The sequence below is a fragment of the Rhagoletis zephyria genome, unplaced genomic scaffold (assembly GCF_001687245.7).
Source record: "Rhagoletis zephyria isolate East Lansing unplaced genomic scaffold, Rhagoletis_zephyria_1.1 Rzeph_scaffold_04569, whole genome shotgun sequence".
Taxonomy (NCBI): Eukaryota; Metazoa; Arthropoda; class Insecta; order Diptera; family Tephritidae; genus Rhagoletis; species Rhagoletis zephyria.
Genome location: NW_016161652.1, coordinates 2,698 through 15,574, shown reverse-complemented (window position 1 = coordinate 15,574; position 12,877 = coordinate 2,698). Strand labels below are relative to the sequence as shown.

At 35.3% G+C, this 12,877-nt stretch overlaps 1 protein-coding gene across 1 annotated transcript; it reads right to left on the bottom strand.

The window, feature by feature from the left end:
- Positions 1-7,036: 7,036 nt before the first annotated feature.
- LOC108370903 (maltase A3-like) lies at positions 7,037-9,254 on the bottom strand. Its single transcript, XM_017626337.1, has 6 exons — positions 8,634-9,254; positions 8,315-8,568; positions 8,051-8,249; positions 7,531-7,982; positions 7,203-7,346; positions 7,037-7,140 (listed from the first exon to the last, which is right to left on the bottom strand). The coding sequence occupies exons 1-6, from the start codon at positions 9,252-9,254 to the stop codon at positions 7,065-7,067; spliced, it is 1,746 nt and encodes a 581-aa protein (XP_017481826.1). The 3' UTR covers positions 7,037-7,064.
- Positions 9,255-12,877: the final 3,623 nt, after the last annotated feature.

Sequence of the window (12,877 nt, the reverse complement as noted above, 5' to 3'; positions counted from 1 at the left end):
GTTTAATCTGTACTGTTTATGAAAACAAACGCATAGTGCGTGAATGTCCTTTTCAGTAGCAAATGGAATGACTGGCCGTAGCCTGTACGAGTATCCGTTCTCAGCACACTTGTCTGGTCTTTGCCGAAAAATCGACCTTTCGAGGGTTGTTCATAGCCACAAATGAAGCGGAAGTTAATTAATTTTAAAATAAAGTGAAAAATTATTGCAATTTTTTGGTGAATTATTGAAAATTTGCTGAGGAAAGGATGTAAGAGGGAGTGGCTTGTAATGAAGATTGAGAGACAGTTTTTGTGGGAATTTACAACCTTTCGTAGAGTCAATTACTATTTTTTAACACTTTTGTTTAGAACATTAAATTTTAAACAGATGATTTTATCACAGAAAAGATTGGTATGTTTTAGTGTTAAGACGACACCTAGAGACTAAACATTTAGAGCCCTAACCGACAAAAAAACGTAAGCGAAATGTTTTTCAAAATTTTCTTTTTGATGCAGAAATGCATCTAGATGTTACAGGAACATTTCTGCATCAAAAAAAAATAAATAAAATAAATGGCGCTTACGTTTACGCCAATCTAACTGATACCAAAATATATAAAAAGGACACTTTTTGCACTCTTCTCAAATATCGTTTTGCAGAAGCTATTGGAGTTCGTAGTTTTCTCAAAATCGAACCCCGCACAGTGCTCTATTTTTGAAAAATGCAGACAAAACCAAATATCTCTGCAAGGAGAAGAGGCACTAATAAATGTAACGGTATTTTAAAGCTTTTAAGATTAAGAATTCAAGAAACAAGGCTTCGTTGGATAGATAAATTGCCTTGAACTTCAAATATAGAAAGTATAAATTTTTTTGTGGCCTGAACGCACTCTGCAATACATACTGACCATTTCGATGAAATGCAAAAAGTCATAACTAAAAAAAAAAATCAAAATTCACTTTTTGATGTACATGATGTATATAATGGATTTTATCGAATTACAACAAAAATATATATATTAGTCACGACTTTCTCCATTTCAGTGCGTTTCAGTTTTAAACACATCTTTTTTCTGTGATTGCGTCGAGGGAATCTATTTTAATAATAATAACAATAATAATAATTACAATAAATTGGCGCTTATACAATATGTTAGTGTTAGGTCGAGCTTCTCCTCCGATTTGTAGCCTGCGCCTTGATGTTGTCACACTCCGAACGGCGATTTTATCTTTATGAGAAGCTGCTTTTCATTGCAGAAATACGCTCGAAGGTTTCCATTGCCTACCGAGGGGCGACCGCTATTAAAAAGCTATTCTTTCTTTTTTTATGTTAGTCGGAATCTGGGATTGAACCCAGGCCCTGCGGAATGGTAACGCGCGCTGCTAACTACTACACCACAGCGGCCGCCGAATAATCTCTTCATTGTTACAAAAACCAAAAAAACAAATTTAATCTTTTTTTCATAGTTCATCGTATGCAGGTAAAAAAATCATACATTTTACTAGGGCTGTGCGATTAATTGATTATTCAAAATTGTAATTAATCATAAAGTAAGTAACTCAATTATTCGATTAATTGGAAATTATGATTACTCAAAAGTTCAGTTACTCGACCAATCAAGATTTTGATGGACCAGTAACAAAAATATTTGAGTAATTTTCTTTATGATTAATCAACATTATGAGCAAAATAAGTAATTAATATTTCAAAGTACTCTTTACATATAAAGTAGTTGAAGTTCCTGAATACCTTGAAAACAACGTTTCTGTTTTTAAAAATTAAAATGAATTTTTTTTTCATATACAGAATATAAAAAAGGAAATAAGCATTATCCAAAGCAAACTCTTTTAACGAGCAAAATTATTATTATTATTTTGATAATTATATTTCAAGTTACTAATCAAAATCTTGATTATTCGAGTAATTGATTAACTGAATAACTGATTAACCAACTTGCTCGAGTAACCGAATAAGCGCACAGCTAAACATTTTTCTATTTACGGCCGGTTTTGAGGGGAATCAGATCTTTAAAATGTTCTTCAAAATTAAAAATTTTTGATTTTTTGCTTTTTTTACCCATGGAAATGAATTCTTTGACACAGGAACAGGAGAAATATTTAAAACATTTAAAAAGTTCACTGCATACTGGTAGCAGAAAAAAAGAGAAAACAAATTAAACCTGCACTATTTGAAGGTGACTTTGAAGGCCGAGGTAGTTCTTTAATCCAGGGATTCACAAAAGCTATAAAATACAGTGGCATTTGCTTTGCTATCTCTTCTCATTCTCGAAATATTTCATTTGGTTCCTTTATTCCTAAAATGGAACTCCGTGCGCTGTCGACACTATGTATGAATTGCGTAATGAAACAAATTTGTGGAATCTTCCCAAAGTTAGATAAGATTGATCAGCTTGTAGGTATGTATTGTAGTTTAACATAAATAATCATGCTTGCGCTGGTGAAAAGAGATATGTGAAGTGTAAATAAACAATTATAAACCAGCGAGCTCATAGAAGCATGTTAACGATTGCTCGCACATGTGCCAAAGATAACATTACACGAAACTCTTTCTCTCGTGAGAGAGCTTGCATGTGCGAGCACCAACCTATGTCAACACAAGCGTCTAAAATGTAATGTTGACATCTCAGCGAGAGATGTCGTTTGCGTAAATACAGACGCTGCGATAAGAGTTGTTTTCTCTGTAGTAAAGCTTAAACAGACGACATCGTTGATCCGGATGACCTAGGACTTAATCCGGATCAACCGCAGTTAATTCCCGAGTTGATCCGGATCTTCGTTGCCGTCTATTTATGCTTTAAGTCTCGATCGAAGTGTTGTTCTGTTTCTTTAGCTCTTGCCGAGTTCAAAATTATAAACATTACTTCTGCTTGCTATGCAAAATTTTTATTGTTACTATAAACAAAGTTTACAAAATTTTTCTTCAATTATGAAATAGATATTTTTTTTAAGAGCTGCTTTGTTTCAAAATTTAAGCAATTCCTTTTTCACGAACCACGAAAGCTATCCAACAGCCTGCTAAAATAATATAGATACAAGACTTAGTTGCATTAGCTTGTTGTAATTAATTTCCATGCCAAATAGGCCTATTGTTTTTGACATTGGACTATATAAATTAACAAGTTATTATTTTAGCGTCAAATAGTTACTCTTGAATTTGTGTATACTACCAATTACCGTCATGCATTTATGTAGATGTGTGTGATCTTTGATTGCTTGTACAAGTCCTTTAGAAATTTCTAATTTAAGCGGAAAATTTCTCAATAATAAATGCAATTATGCGCCTGCAACAGTTACGCGCCACGGCGAGCTGAGCTAACATCTTCCACCCCGCAAACGTCTTTTGTGGAATTTGAAGGCTTTCTTGACATCGTGCGCATAGCTTACTATACTCATGCTCCAGCCACATTTCAGAGCAGCTTTTGTGGGCGCTTTTGTGTTTGAAAATTAATTTTACGCCAAAGCAGAAATAATAATAACATTGTACGAGCATTAGAAAGCAAAGCAAGTAAGGAAGGAGGCAGGAGGGCAATGAAGAGGAGTCTGAACTGCGAATAGTTAGAGATAGATTGCACAATAAATACCAGGGTAAGTGAGTGATCTTCTTGTAGCAACTAGTTTCGAAGCGAGTGTGCGTGCTATGAAGCTCAAATGACAACACTTGACACTCTTATGGCAGGCGACATTCAGCCGTCAGCAAGCAAGGCTGGCAAATATGCCAAGCGGCATTTGTTTCAAGATTCAAAATTTACATACAACGGCTGTAAATAGATTTCCTGTACGAGTATTCACGCACAAACTCACTAACACTTCCCCCCCAAAACTCCTTTTCATGCTCGTGTTTACATAGCAAATTTAATTTATTGGAAAATTAGCAGCAATATGGCGCAACAAAGTTGACAGCTCAAGCCGCGCCGTTGCAATTACAAAGTGTTCTAAGCAAAGTGCCCACTCCCCCCCCCGTCCCATCTGATATTCGCTCAACGACTTTGAGAAGTCTCTCGAACGAAATTTTACACATTTACCAATGCAAGTGCCATACGGCTACAAACAAGGTTTAATTTTCGCGCGTTAATCGCGTTCTGAAGTGCAAACATCATACATATACCCTGGCCATATATCAAATAAAAAATGCTAATGTTGCTACATTGTTGCACACTAGCTGACTGGTGGCATGCAACGCCTGCAGTTACCAAGTAGTTTGCTGATTATCATTGAATCATTTTGAATTTTAATTTTATTTATTAGCCATTTAATTACATAGAGTACTAATTATGGTATGCCATAAAAATGCAAAACGCACCAGCAATTGTTGCGCTTCGTGCTGAATGAATTCTACAATGAATTTTGTATGATTTTTTTTCTTACAAATTACGAATGATAATAATAAACACATTTATTGTAGAGGTTCTACAATGTTGCAGCTGCATTTGCGTTGCATGTCAATTTGCGAGTGAATCAATTGTGTCTGTTATTTCCTATGTTATACTTTTTCACTAGCCGCTGAAGAAAGCTATCCAAATGACACTAAAGATTAGGGCTCGAATCGTCACATACGATATCGTATTACTTGCCACGTAAAAATAAATTTATTGGATTATGACTTGCGTATGACGTAATTTTCCTTCGTATGGTTTTCGATCCGTGAATGGATGCTACGATGCCAGCCCTGGTTTGCGAGTGAGTACTTTGCTTTGCTGCGAAGTTTATGGATTTTTCAGATGCTGTTGTACCGCAACAGCTAAGCCAGAAGACTTCATGGCTATAATTTAGACAAGAATTTGCAACAGTGAGTAAGGGGCAGAAGGCTGAGGACCAGTAAGAGCCCTTGCCAATTTCATTGGTCAATAAAAATGGCAGTTTATTCTGTTATTTAAATCTGTAGGGTTTCCCAATCCACTTTTCTCCGCAATTCTAATATAAAACTTGTTTTCAATGCATAATAGTGGGCCCGTAAAATCTTTCGACCCTATAGAAAAATATGGATCCAACAACCGACAGACTTCAGAAAGTGTGAGAACCCTACTGAGAAGGTGGTGGATAGGCAAATCCTAAAATTCCTCGTGAAAAGTAACATTTCGGTATTGGCAGAATTAACACTCATCCTTATCCTGAGTTTCGCCCAAAAACAAGTTCACCCGAAATTTTTTCATCCCATCGTAGTGATTAGATATAAGGAACAAGTGATTTTTAGCAAAAAAAAAAAAACGACTTCAATTATCATATAAAAAATATATATATATACATATATATATATATATATATATGTATATATTTCATGATCCAATGATCGTACCTACACCACATTAGTATGGGACCACCTCTGAGACACTACCTGTCCCATGCAAAAATTATCGAAATCGGTTGACGTGGTCCAAAGTTATGCGGTAACATACATAAAAAAAAAATATTCCGACGAACTGATAACCTCCTCCTTTTTTGGAAGTCGGTTAAAAAGAGAAAGCGAACCTGTTCACAATCTAGTTATACGTACGCCCCTCACGTCTGAGGAAATAGTTTATCTAGTAATAAGCAGCCTTTCCAAATAAACCAGAGATCAAGCCAGCCGCACTTGAACGAGCGACCTGGTAACAACTCCTGAAAAAAAAAATATTGAAGGCACCCAGGACGATGCCCACGAAAATGGATCTCATCCTAACTGCGGCATAGACGATGGAACATTTGCCCGCGATTTAAGCACTAGAGTGGAAGTAGTCTTCCTCCAACCATCGTTGCCACTTCGGCATTTTTATTCCATCCTTTTTTGTCTTTCGAACAAATTTAAACGACTTTATATATACATAAGTACATATTTGTAAAGAGGAAAAGCTTCATACAGCTAAGAACTTTCACTTCGAAAACTGGCTCATTTAAAAAGCAAGCTGGTGTACCATTTCGTTAGCACAAGTTTCTACTTTCCTAGTGACTCACCCAGTAAGGAGCTCACTTGTTTTGTTTGCTTGAGGTAAGCAAACCCATGATAAAAATATAGTAAGGTAGAACCGCTGAGAGTCACTTTTAAAATTTTTGACGTTTCCAAACAATTGAATTTTTAAATTTACTCACAAACTCCCACACACATTTTAATTTTCAATTTCAAGCAACAACAATTACGAACAATTTCAATTTTTTATTTTCACTTTTATATGATTTTAAAATGTTTGTAAACTTCAAAAAAAATCATGGGCGACAAATTGAGAGAACGGTTCTACCTTGCCATGTTTTTATCATGAGCAAACCTTTCGTATGCATAATTTCATTAAAAAGCGTTTATAATTTTTCTGATACACTTCAATGACGATGATTAAAAATTAACAATAACATTTATGATAAGCGATTTTATGAAATGAAAATTTCCAGACGAAATAGTGCGCAATGGCTTGCAGATAAAGTATTACCCAGCAGTCGACTGACACTCAAGTTTTACTTATCAGCTTCGCAGTCCTGATATGATCGAATGGTATGCACTTGTGCTAGAGAAAGATTTATAGCGTTTTAATTTTTGGAGCTTATCAGCACTTGAAACGCTTGGGCCTATCCTAATACATAACTCATTGAATTGAAGATTATTATCACAAATTTATTAAGAATGAATACAATCTCAAATGTACATATGGCATATCGCTAGCTTAGAGTGAAAAGTTGCTAAGTCCACTTTTTATGAAAACTCATATTTTGATATAGGAGGCTAGAGAAATTGAATACGCATCGTTTCGAAAATTATAAAGGTACTTATTTGATTTTTTCCTCTTCATAAGCAATAAAAGGAAAATTTGCTAAGTCCAAAAGAAGCACCACAAATCCGGTAAGGCCAAAATAATACGAAATCTTTTAATAAATATCGAATCCTTCTGATTCTTATGGAGTTTTTCTTTGCTTTAAACGCGCAAAATGTTTGATTAAAAGTCGTGCGAAATAGTTAAAGGAAATGGCTATAGGAAGATTTCTTCCTCTCCTGTAAAATTTTTAAAATGGGACTTAGCAACTTTTCTTTCTAAGCTAGCGATATGGGTTTTTTTACAACTAAACAGCCTTGATTTGCTTGTTTAAAAAAAACTTAGTCGTCTAAACTTGGACGGTGGACCTGAGCACAATGGCTTCATAGGGCATAAGCGACACATTGCTGGCGGAAACCTCATCGCTGTGGAATGAAAATACGTAAATACTAAATATTTTTGAAATACTTCTTGGTCAATGCCTCACCCTTGCTTCTTAATAGAGCGGTCCGTAATCAAGGCGTATTTAAATACTGCCGGCAGGTCAGCGAAGTGTTCATGCAAGTTGACGTGCTCCAACTGACCAAAAATATTCAGGAGCGTGATGTAAGTGAAGTCACCGCTTAACGAGCTGTTAGGAAATATTAATAAATAATTTCTTAATAAAAAAGCTTCGACAAAAGCTTACTAACATACATACATATATATTAGGAATTTTAAGGTGAACGAAATGTCCGTCGACTGTGGCACTCAATAGTTTCGAGACCGCACAGACTCTCCGCAAATTTTCCCCCCCTTAGTTTTTGAGTACTCACCGCTTGACTGCCAGCACGTGATCGTTGAGTGCTATCACTTCTGTGTCGCCATCTTGGAATGTTGACAATCGTCTAAATTCCTGCATTTTCTTGAAAATATTCAAATGACTTAGAGCTATACCACGCTCACGTTTCACATTGTGTCGTTTGTACGTCGTGGAGAGCGGTAGCCATGTTTTGTTCCCCAATGTGAAACCAGCATTCTCTGCGTCACTCCACTGGAAGGGCGTGCGTGAGGGGTCGCGAGTGCGCCCTTCATAGCCTTCTTCTCTGCTGTTGCAGGCCTGTGGATCGACAGTATCCTGCCAGGAGATCCACACGTCAGTCATGCCTATTTCTTCGCCATTGAAAGTGATGCTGCAGCCGGGTAGTGTGAGCAAAAGAACATTCAAGATATCGATGCGCTCTTCACCGAAACGTGAACCAACGCGACTCTGGTCGTGATTTCCGATCTGCAGAAGAAACGCTTGGTTCAAAATAAATACTTTTTCCGAATAAAATGTCAAACAAATTGGCATACCACCCAGTTGGCCGTTTTGCCCACTGGCATGTACTCGAACCAAGTGTTGATCACACTGGCATAATGATTGGCATCAGATTCCTTTCGCAGTCCAGAAATCATCATGAAATTAAAGGGTATTTGACTGCCGTCTGCAGTTTCATTACCATAGTATTCCATGACGCTGGTAATTGCTGACCAGGTTTCAGCCATTAAAATACTAAGAGATAAGGAGAAGCGAACTTTGAACAGATTCATCTAGCAATCACTACACTACCCACATACCGCTCTTCGCCTCCATGCTCGACTTGATAATCCTTCAAAATTTGACGCCACTCATACAACACATGAACAGTCTCTGGCTGATTGACTGTGTAAATATGATTCAAGGAGTAATAATCCTCTGGATCAGTGCTATAGCCCGAGAAAGGCTCATCAGGTATGTCACCATTCGCATCAGCCTCAACTTCGAAAAGGTGTGGAAGTGCATCAATGCGAAAACCATATATTCCTTTGTCCATCCAGAAACGCAGAATATTCTACGCAAGAATAAAATACTTAAAATCTTTTCTTTTGCCTATTAAAGCAACAAACGTTCTCTTACTTTCATCTCTTCGCGCACTTTTGGGTTGCGAAAATTAAAATCAGGTTGTTTCTTATCGAACTGATGGAAATAATATTCTTGTCGTCCTTCGTGAAATGTCCATGCAGAACCGGAGAACATACTAATCCAATTATTTGGTGCCTGTCGCACACCATCAACCACTTTGCCTGGATGCCAGACAAAATAATCCTTGTACTCGGTGTCATTGGCCGCCGACTTGATGAACCATTCGCTCTCATCGCTTGAGTGATTGGGCACAAAGTCCAAAATTATCTTGATGTTCAACTCGTTCGCCTTAGCCACTAATCCTTCCAAATCTTCCATAGTGCCGAAGAGTGGATCCACTTCGGTAAAGTTGGTGATGTCGTAACCAAAATCAACCATTGGAGATTTGAGGAATGGCGAGAGCCAAGTGCCTTCAATACCGATCTCCTTCAGGTAGGGGAGCATGCTGGTGACACCGTTTAGATCACCGACGCCGTCACCATCGCTATCCTTGAACGACCGCGGATAAATTTGATAGAACGAGGCTGTCTGCCACCAGGACTTGGACGCCGAAGTGAGGGCGAAACCGCAAAAGGCGACCAGAGACAAGGCTACCAAGGCATTACGTGGAGCCATATTGGAGAAAAAGAAAGTTTTCACAAATATATTAAAAACTGTTTACTAAACTCAGCGCGAAATGGCGTTGTACTGATCGTAACGTAGACTTTACTTCAGCTTTTATGCAGCGAAACTGCTACTGATTACCAGCCTTTATCGAGTGTTACACAATTTATGTATCACATGAACGATAACCGAATCGCATGGCAACAATAACAATATTAAAGAAAAATAATAATACCGATAATGATAGATTTATAATATTTAAACAATCTTGATACGAATATCGATAACATTATTAATAGTGGTGTCGTTAACGATAACCAAAACGTTTGAAAATGCATAGAAGTATATCGACGACTGAGTAGAGAAGATCGACCTATCCGGCAGCCGGTTAGAAAACGGCCTATCTCTGAAAATGGCTCAAGAACGCGCTACTTAAGATTGTGGTTGAAGAACGCCCTATTTCAGAATTTTGTTGATATTAAAGCAGTACTATGGCTTTCCCATGGTACCGTGAGTTACTTTTCTAGCTTTTTCCAAATACTATGGTGAATTACCACATTCACACGAGCACATTCTTAATTCGATTTGATAGTTCCCTGTCTCTGTGTTATATATTTTTTTCTTCGCTACAAAACGGATACAAATGGAACAATATCGGGAAATCGAAGGCTCTACATCAATGATGGGCAAAACGCTAATCGCGAGTAGCGTCTGCGTCGCAGCGCTTATACGTATACAGAAACGACGCAGCGAATTTCAATTCAGTCTGCTTTCAGATTTCATGAGAGTGACACTATGCTTCGCCGTTGAATATTTTTATTCGTAATTTTAGCGCGTGGTTGCCACCTATATATGTAACAATGCCCAAAATGTCTGAGTATGAGTGCCAATTACAGTTTTGGAATCGTACTTTTAATATAAGGCGACATTATTTGTCATTCTATCCGGAATATGAAAAATATGAAGGTGATGACCGCGAGCAACTTTGTGAATTTTGTTGTTGAATAAACTATGATTTTTTAAAACATTAGTTTAATGAAATTAAATTAAAAAACTTTTCATGCACGTACATATGTACTTATAAAAATTAATTTCATAATTCATTATTTGTATTTATTTATTCATTATTTTTTTATTATATTTTATTATTTTCGTTTCATGTTCATAAGACAAATTAAATATAAATTTGTAAGAGCGTTTTCTAACACGCGCAAAAAAAGACGCACTTTTGTACAATATAGAAAAGTGGCAACTGTTACTAAGCGCGATTCACGAATACCATGACAAAATGAGACTGTATTGGTGTGCCCATCTATGCTCTACATACTATCCAAAAAAAACAAAAAAGCATTTAAATAAAAATTTCAAAATTTTTTGACCATTTATAAAACTTCGACGAATTTTAATAAATGTTCATGCGATTTAAAAAATTTTAATCAGATTTTTTAGAATTGTTTTGAGTGTGCAATTTAGTAGCATATTAAGTTTTAGTATAATAAAGTGCAAGTTGGAAGAAGCTTGGACTTACCGTTAATTTTTGGCCATTTTTTTGAAAACGTCATACATACCTTTCTTTAAAGTGCTCTATATTGGAAACCTTTTAACGAAACTTAATGAAAAAATGTATTTCTTCCGTCTTATTATGGGCTTTAATTATAAATTTTTTACATTAATGTGCAACGTATAAAATACAAAAAAAAAAAAATAAGTAAACATTTTTCTTTTTGATTTTTTTTTTGATTATAGCATTTTAAATTTTTTTCTTACATAAAAACATTGTCTATAATGTCAACTTTAAGTGCCCAAATGGGCGTAATGGGCTACGAAGGCGTATGGACTCCAGATCGTCTAACGCTCGAGCAATATGATAAATAAACATTTGGTGTGTAAAAAAACAAAAGCAATATGAATAAATCATATTCACTTTAATAAAGCTCTGAAACCACGAAAATCCCTGCAAGGAATTGAACTTTGTTGGAAGTTCACATCGGAAATCTGCTTGCGACGCGATTGAAGGAAATTTTAAGAAACTAGTTAGCAGCTAGAGCAAGTCTTCAACTCCTGACGTTACAACAAATTCGTCCACCCGAAACCCTCTACCAATGGGGCAAGAATAATTTAGAGAAAAAGAAAATAACTGCAACTATCTTTACAGTGGACTCTATTTCGACTATGACTTAGCTAGTTTACAAGGTTAAATAACATCAAGTTAGGGAACTGATAATAGCTTTGCCAAATGTCCCGTATTGGCCGGGACATCCCGTATTTTGCATTAAATTTTAAGTATTCCGCCGGGACAAGATTTTTCCCGAATTTTCGACAATTTGATTATTCATTTCAACCTGTAAACTTCTACTCAACATGGTCATATGCTTTAACGCGGCTATTGTAAGTAGATCATTAACAAGCATTATTGTACTCTGTAAGATAAATATAGCTAAAAATTACCGTTGATTTTTAATAATTTTTTATGTGGAGTGTGTTGCGAATTTCCTTCCATAAAACGCATAAACAAAACTGACTTTTATATGAAAGAAAATTCGCAACATCCTCCACAAAAAAAAATCCTAAAAAAAAAAAATCAATGATAATTTTTAGCAACTTGGAGCTTGCACTTTATTATACTAAAATTGAATGGGATATAAAACTGCATACTCAAAATCTTTCTAGGGAATGTAATAAAAAATCGAAATTTTTATGAAAATTTTTTTAAGTTTAATTAGTTTTTGTTAACTTTGTGCAAGCTTTGAAACTTTATTTATAAAAGATAATAAATAAATAAAGATAAGTTGCCAAAAGCATCATTTTGAATTTTGCTGCTATTATTTTGACCGCAACCGTATCTTTTAAGTTGTTTTTTATGGTTTGGTCAATTATATGTCTACGTACATAATTGGGACAAATTATGCGTTTGTCCCGTATAGCTAAAAAAAAAAATCTGCCAACACTAATCGATAACAATAGCACACAGTAAAAAATTTAGTTTAATTTTAATACCATTTTGGTGTTTATATATAACAATGACAGAAAGTATTTGATTAAAACCATACTGGTTTAAGCAAAGAGGGAGAGAAAAGATTGAGAGAGTATGTATTATTGCTATTAAATTAATAATATATTTGGAATTAATTCAAATAAGCTTTTCTTCTTAGAAACAAACCATGGGGCTAAATTCTATAGTTTTTAGGGATTGAAAATAAAACTGAAAAGGTTTTGGATCTATCTCGAAATTGGAATAGATTTAATACTTTTCTTGAATTTAATCAAAACCAAAATTGGATTAGATTTAGTATATCGTTCGTATTAAAAATAACTTAAATGGTTTTGGATCTATATGATAATTGGAATAGATTTTATAGTTTATGGAATTAAATCTAAACCGATGTTAGATTAGATTTAGGATATTGTTCGTATTAAACGTAACTGAGATGGTTTTGGATCTATCTGATAATTGGAATGGATTTAATACTTTTATGGAATATAATCAAAACCAAAATTGGATTAGATTTACTATATTGTTGGTATTAAAAGCAAACCCTTAAAGGTTTTTCCCCAATGCGTACAGTGCTCAACAAATTTACAACCCCGTTAATAAAACATACCACATTTCACGTACAATTAAGGAGAAATTTGAT